General features: G+C 38.2%; 1 protein-coding gene across 3 annotated transcripts; it reads right to left on the bottom strand.

The window, feature by feature from the left end:
• Positions 1–181: 181 nt before the first annotated feature.
• sfxn3 (sideroflexin 3) lies at positions 182–7109 on the bottom strand. 3 transcript variants are annotated; one of them, XM_007566214.2, is made up of 11 exons: positions 7005–7109; positions 5121–5296; positions 4780–4950; positions 2996–3094; positions 2430–2505; positions 2254–2339; positions 2018–2145; positions 1491–1540; positions 868–917; positions 745–792; positions 573–669 (listed from the first exon to the last, which is right to left on the bottom strand). In XM_007566214.2, the coding sequence occupies exons 2-11, from the start codon at positions 5282–5284 to the stop codon at positions 573–575; spliced, it is 969 nt and encodes a 322-aa protein (XP_007566276.1). In that variant the 5' UTR covers positions 5285–5296; positions 7005–7109. The 3 variants fall into 3 exon arrangements, with proteins under 3 accessions (XP_016534217.1, XP_007566276.1, XP_007566278.1); XM_007566216.2 differs by having other exon boundaries at positions 6947–7049; XM_016678731.1 differs by lacking the exon at positions 7005–7109 and having other exon boundaries at positions 182–669; positions 5121–5284.
• Between the last annotated feature and the right edge of the window lie 67 nt (positions 7110–7176).

The raw sequence follows: 7176 nt of genomic DNA on the forward strand, positions 1-7176 counted from the left end.
CTGTCAGGTTAATTAGATTCTCTAAATTGTCTCCAAGGATGTATAGAAAATGGATGGATGAAAACACACCAGGTTATGGCCTAATGCAAAAAAAATATATAAATCTTTGTACTATTAGTTGTTATATTATAGAGATTCTGTGCAAATTTGACAAGAAAACAGAAACAAGGTGGAAGTATTACTTTGTATCACATTTAGATTTAAACCACAGTTGAGTTCTATGTTTTTCAAGATATTAAGAGTCAATTGGGAAGGTTTATAAAGCCACAGGTTGGAAAACAAAGGCAGCGTTATATTCAGGAAACACAACTAACAGGAAAAACCTTCATTTGAATATTCTAGTAGGACATTAAAAACAACATGAAGTAAACTGCCAGTCAGTGATTATCAGCTTCCTGTGTTATCCATCAAGAGGAAGACAAAATAACACAAGAACCGAATATATACCAAAAATAAAAATGACTGCAAAAGCATAAATAAATGTTGTTTTTTACTCTCACCCATGCCCATGATAACACACATTGATAACACACATGTGTCTGTGTAAGTTTGCATGTTTCCTGCTCATGTGCCTACAGGCCCTTGTTGAAGTAGACGGTGGTGGTGTCTGGGCTTAGCTGCCGTATCCTCTCCTGCAGATCTGCCTCCAGTCCGCTCACGCTCATGGAGCTGCAAAGATACGGTTAACCATTAGACAACATTTCTCTACCAGCACAGAGGCACCAAGGAAGTTGCTGAATGTACCTTTTCTGAGGGAACAGGGCGCAGCAGAGAGGCGTTGCAAACACCAGGCTGGAAAGAAGAACAGAAAGGGATTTAGTTGCAATTTTAAAGCACTTTTGGATGATATAAACTTATTTTACTCACCACAGACCGACGAGCCCCACTTGGACAGGAGCATTCAGAACTGGGAAACGCTACAAGAAAATGAACAAAAAACAAAAGTAGTAAAATTAGGCAGATTTACACCAAATTTGATGATTATATGTTATGATGTCATCATCACCAACCGTGATGCAAATGTTGGGTCTTGTGTGTTCAACCTTCTTTATGTTGTTGGTACTATATTCTGATGAAATATTAAAAATTTTAAATGTTCCAACAACTTTTTTATTTTTATTTATTTTTTTTTAGCAAATGCATGTTTGTATGAGTTGGCATTTATTATTGTTAACTCTTCTAGTTGAGAACCTTTGAAAATTCCCAAAATTTCCCAAAGAATCGCTACAAGGAGTCAAATAACTTTTTGCCATTCATCTACAGTCTAACTAGAAGCCCTGGGCTTCCTGAAGCATTCTTCACTGCAGGTTAACCTTTGACCTTTACAATAAAAAAAAACAATAGGAAACTCCTCTCTCTCTTAAAGTTAAGGTTTTTAACCTGATAAATCTCTGTGTCAAATCAATGTAAATCAGTCTACAAATAATCTAATAACATAAAGTCCTGCCATTTGTCGATTTCATTTGGACTGAAGAATGTTGTGTGCCTACCTTCATGAAGGCTTTCTTCTCCAGAGCGTTCATTATAACAGGAGGAATGGCTGTGAAAATAAATATATATATAAAAAAAATTATAAAAATGAGTCAAGGTTGCTTCAGTCCAATAAGCAAGAAAAGTAAAAAAAAAAAGAGAAAACAAACCACTTCAGGGACTGGCATTCTTTTATCTCCCAACATAGTTGGGAGTTAAATATTCATCTGATCAGATCAAAGTAATCTGTACACAGCATTCGTTCAGATTAACCTTATCTAACGAAGAATGGCCTCAGCTGCTTTTATTTTGTCTGCAAGCACTTGCGAAACTCTGGTAAAGCAGCTATGTTGACATTCCTGGGCAAAAACATTCATTCATACGCCAAGAACATTCTTTTGTTTTTTGCTTGACCAACATCTAAAGCAATGAAATGAAAGAAAAATGACAGTTACTTGTGTCAACTCTTTGCAGGACGACCTTCCCCTACATCTACAGGTGTCAGTCTTTGGTACGCATTCATACATGAGGTACAAGGTTAAGTTACCCATTGCAGGCACCGCCATGCCAATCCTGGACACAACCACCTGAATGATGGCTTGTTTGGCAGCGTTGGCAGATTCTCCTAACCGGTTTCCATTCTCATCCATCACCGGGATCCCATACTTCAGCTCCCTGACAGAGGGACAACGTAAAACCGGCTGAGTCGAATCTGAAAAGTCCTTAAAGTCCCTTCTAAGCGAAACAGGAAGTGCTCGCTAATCAGTACTCTAGCAATCTCACCTCTGTCTCATGAAGGGAATATTAATGCAGTTGGCAGCAGCCACGGCAGCAAAAGGGACAAACCGACTGACGATTGGGGGGAGACGCTGCAGGGACAGGAGCACAGACCGCCATCACGTTGTGGATCCACATCTGTTGGATTTACTTTAATTATTCATGTGAACCAGAAGAATTACCGTAGCTAGAGACTTGAGTCCGAGCGCGGTGACCACAGCTCCTGTAGTGGCACTGACGTAGGCGGCGCCAAGCTGGCTGCACAGAGGAAGATGAAGTTAATACACCAACCACATTTTTCGCAACTACCACAAGTTTAAAGTAGCTGAAAACCACAGCATAAAGACACGATGTGCGACAAATACGTTGTACTAAAAGTTAAATGCAAGTTCGGAGAATGCAGTTAAAGATGCACAAAAAGCCAGAGAGGAAAAAAAAAGCATAATATTTCAGCTTCATGCTCTTCCTGACTGCATATGTTTGATGCATTTCTGCAGCCAAATTAATGAGCTGTCTGCATGTTTTAGAACACAGCAAAGTGGTTAGCCAGCTGCGGGCTAACCTGACGCAAGAGGCCAGTCAGTAACGGATGCCAGCATGGGGGTCATGGTGACATGAATCTGAAACATGCTTAACTGTGGAACATAATACCACTGCAAGGAGGAGAACAGCAGCTCCCACATCCTCCTTACAGACAATAACTTAGAGGGGAGGAAATCAATGAGGAGAAGAGAGAGGTCCTCCCTACTTCATGGTGATGGGAGCGTCTCCACTGCGGTTGGTGTAGTTGACGACGGCGTTGAAGGACTGGTTAACCCACTGCCAGAACACAACTGCTGGAGTAGTCCTGAAAAACACACAAGAGAACAGCCGACGTCTGTTAGAGGAAGTGATGATTCACCCTTGTCTTTTTTTTTTTTTTTTTCCAAATATGAACACGGCGGCCAAAAAAAAAAAAAAAAAAAAATTCTGAGCACAAACTACTTGATGTAACATTAAAGCTTAGAATAAGTTTCACCTAAAGAAACCCATTAAAGTATTTCTAACATGTCTGCAGACATTATGCATTCAGTTTGTGTACAAATCGCAAAATTTCAGTGAAACTGCATAACAAAGACACATTTTCAATCAAATTTAAGATCTTTCATCAGAACAGAATAGAGTGTCGGCACCACGTTGTCATTCTTAATGCTTCTGCATCACAGCAGACATCAATCACAACAAAGTTGACATAATAACACCTTCTATTTGGTTTACATTGCACCGAATATGAAATGCACATACCTGCGGCTTTAGTTGTGCAAACACATCATTTAGCACATAGGCAGCAGTGTTTGTTTGAAGGGAAACAGGAAGGGTTTCAAGTGGTTTCATTTAAAGTTGAGGATTTGATTATATCTACAAGCGGTTAATAATGCAGAGTAACCAGGAAAGCATACAAAAATGCTCTAGTGCACACCAAACACCAAGTCAGCATAATACCATAAAATTTGCTGTAAATCAGAACACAGGGCTTTAAACATGTGCTTTATAATTTGAGGTGTTATCCTTACCCGATCAAACACAAAGACAGTCATCTGAACAGAGCTGACGCATGTGCAGAGGAAGCCATGGATCACCATGTCAACAGAAACTTGAATAACTCAAATTCCTGCTTGAGATCTCATTTGTGTGCAAAGCCAGCATCAGTGTTGACACCATGAAAACACATCTGCATTGTGATGCTTGCTGTAAACAGCCGTGTTCTAAGAATAAAGAAAGCAAAAGACTTTGCCTCTTTACCACTAGACTTCACAATGACCAATTGGTATTTTACCTCAAGAGAGCCAACGACAAAAGGAGCCACTATTGCCCAGAAACAGGAGCGAAGGGAGTTTTAAAAACAGAAGCCGTTTTTAAAGTCGTACTAATGATATTAGGCAATCATTAAACCTTAGTGCTCAGTAAAGAAGAGTAAAAATTATGGTTTTGTTGATCATGCCATTAGTTTGACCAACTACATTTATGAAAGTGAGTCCAAACTGCATACAAGAAAAGTAAACAGTGAAAAACTGCTGTCCTCTAGTGGTGAATTACAAAAACACAGTGACACATCATGTATGTATCAGTAACAATACAACATTTAGCAATCAACAAACAATGGAATATAAATAAACAAATGTGGTTTACAGGGCTGTATATATATTTTTTTACATCACTTTGAATTAGATAAAATAATTTTGAAACTTTATCTCATTTGTGACCAGTCATTCTTTTTTTGGACAACGTTTAATTGTTGCTGTCGTATCAAGAAAAAGTCATCAACTCAGTCAGTTATCAGTATTCAGATGTGAGGGTGGCTTTTTTGATTCTTTTAAGAGGATTTTCACTGCATACAGATTAAACTTTCTATTTATAGGCACTGCTGGATCCAATGTCAAAGCTGCCTGTTTTTTTTTTTTTTTTTTCTCTTTCAGATATTATTTTATCCAATGAACTGTTGAGGGGTGGGGGTTGTAATCGGTGATCTCTGTGCCAGAAGCTCTGCTGTACCTGTAGAAGGTGAGCATGCAGCCTGTGATGGACATGTTCATTGGCACCTGAGCAGACATCCGACCAATCACAAACATCTTCTCTCCAGTGTCGGGATGGAAAGCGGAGTCGTAAATGTACTTGGCTCTCCAAAGTTCATCCTCGGTCAGCCCAGGAGTCACGGTTCCAGCTCTGAAAATATCAAAACAGCATGTTGTGTTAAAGTTCTAAGCGTTATAACTTATATTCTCCACTATTGCAAAATACACTCGATCTTCCATACAGGGAGACCAGGGGAAAGCTAGATCCAGTTCATGCCTCATTTACCTGACCACTTCTGACTCTATTTCCCATCAACTCACCTGTAGTTCTCTACGATTACTCTGGCTTCTTCCAGCGTCTCAGAGGACAGCAGGACATTCCTGGGATCTGTGACCATGAAGAAGTGTTTGGCGCGTCCCATGAAGGTCCCCTGGTCCCATCTCGGCTCCTTAATGTTTATGTCGCGCGACAACTCTTCAGACATCCTGGACTTTCTCTGATCAGAAGCAGAAATTCAAATTATCGACATCTTTTGAAAACTGCTAACAGATTCGCTTTTAGGCGTATCACAACCAGACCAGTAATTTTATAATCACAAGTTCATTTGTTCAGTCTCAGAACAAGAAAACTTAGAGCGTAAGACAAATTTTGACGATTGTTAATGTTGTACTGTATTTGCAGTACAGCTGCAGAGGTAAGATTGATATTATATAAACTTCAGCAACACTGTTTAAGTGCTTGTTTCTACCCTGCTAAGCTCTGTTTTCTCCCAGCATTACACAAAGGTGAAACAATGCCTGGTGAAAACATTTTGACAGTACAACCAAGCAGACCTTTTGACCACTTTCCATTTAGTATTCTTGAAATTCTTGAAAATGCACAACCACAAAAGTGTTTAACCAAGGCTTCAAAAGTGCTTGAATCTTGGAAGTTTAAAAGTGAAAGCACTTTATGAATGAAAGTTTTAGAAGGTGCTCCAGAATGTCTTTCATATTGACATTCAGATCCGTCAACTTTTTCTGATTTTTGTAGCTGGACAAAAAACAACAAACAAACAAACAAACAAACAAACAAACAAACAACAACAACAACAAAACTGGTAGATTTTAACCAAGAATATGGTGTAAGGATTTTCATATATATTATATGGGCAGATTAGTCTAGTTGACATCTCCAAGTACAAATTTTGCATATTTGCAGCTAGAAGACACATAAATAAGATGCTTTTAAAAAAAAAAATGGAAATCAATTAACCTAAGATAAGCTATGATAAGATAAAAACAACATTTGTTCCAGATGTTTTAACCTTTTTTTAAAGACTAATTTATCTGCAAGGGATCAAATTTGGATCAGTAGTTATTTACTTGTTGTCATTTCCAGATCTAATTGGTAAAAAAAAAAAAAAAAAAACTGAGTTTGGGTTTTGGAGTTTTTCTAGTCTTCCCATGGCTAATATTTATACACCAGAGAAAAAATTATAGATATATTTGTAATTGAAGATTTGAAATTAAATGTTTGCTTAAAACATAAATGTTATCTACTTTTTAATTCACACAGATCCAAGTGAAGAATTACAAAAAATGATGTCCAACCATAATATAGTAAGGCTATAATTGTGGTTTAAACAGTAGTCATTTCACTATAGAGGCAAAAGCAACACTGAACCCGTGGAAAGAAGGCCACAAACACAAAAAAGTAGAAGTTTTTCTTTCTGCAAAAAACAAAACAAAACAAAAAACAAAAACGGGAAACTGGGAAAGAAACTGAACGAAATCACGATACACCCGGTGACAGATGTAGGGAGGCACGAGATGCTAGAGCAATGTAGCCTTCCAGCATGGTAGTTCAACAGAACCCACGCTATAGTACACTAAAACAATTCGTCAGGAGGATAAAATCAAATTGAATCCCTGCCATATTAGTCATTACAGATCACACGATAAAACAGAGCCCATTTATGTAAACAAAAACCATTATTTCCAAGCGATACGAGCCGGTTAGCTGCTTGGTTTAAAAGCTAAAACCATGATGCTAGCACTTTAATTACCGTTGGAAGGACATATTTCACGAAGAAAAATATGTCAACTTCATCGGGTTGTGATAGAAAATATTAAGAGAAATAAATGCGGTCAGGCCCAAAACGTACCTGGTTCAATTACTTTGATTTTTGAAAATGTATGACCTCTAAATATCACAGCACTCACCGAGTGGACCTCTGATGCCTTAATGTGCTCTGAACAGTGTCGTAAATTGCAAATTTCTGACAAATTGAATGAGAGACACACGATATGTCATGGATGAAAAAAAGGATAGCAATGTCTCATCACTTCGATGCCATTTAAGGACCAGAAAAGCTTTGTACTGCAACGATAATGT

The sequence above is a fragment of the Poecilia formosa genome, unplaced genomic scaffold (assembly GCF_000485575.1).
Source record: "Poecilia formosa unplaced genomic scaffold, Poecilia_formosa-5.1.2 Scaffold188, whole genome shotgun sequence".
In the NCBI taxonomy this organism is placed as follows: domain Eukaryota; kingdom Metazoa; phylum Chordata; class Actinopteri; order Cyprinodontiformes; family Poeciliidae; genus Poecilia; species Poecilia formosa.

Excerpts from the sequence above, each read along its gene's own strand:
- sfxn3 (XM_016678731.1), bottom strand. The coding sequence starts at position 5,284 with ATGTCTGAAGAGTTGTCGCGCGACATAAACATTAAGGAGCCGAGATGG. Across the intron at positions 1,541-2,017 it reads CATGGCGGTGCCTGCAATGG|CCATTCCTCCTGTTATAATG; the intron begins GTAACTTAACCT and ends TTATTTTCACAG. Across the intron at positions 670-744 it reads GCCCTGTTCCCTCAGAAAAG|CTCCATGAGCGTGAGCGGAC; the intron begins GTACATTCAGCA and ends GTATCTTTGCAG.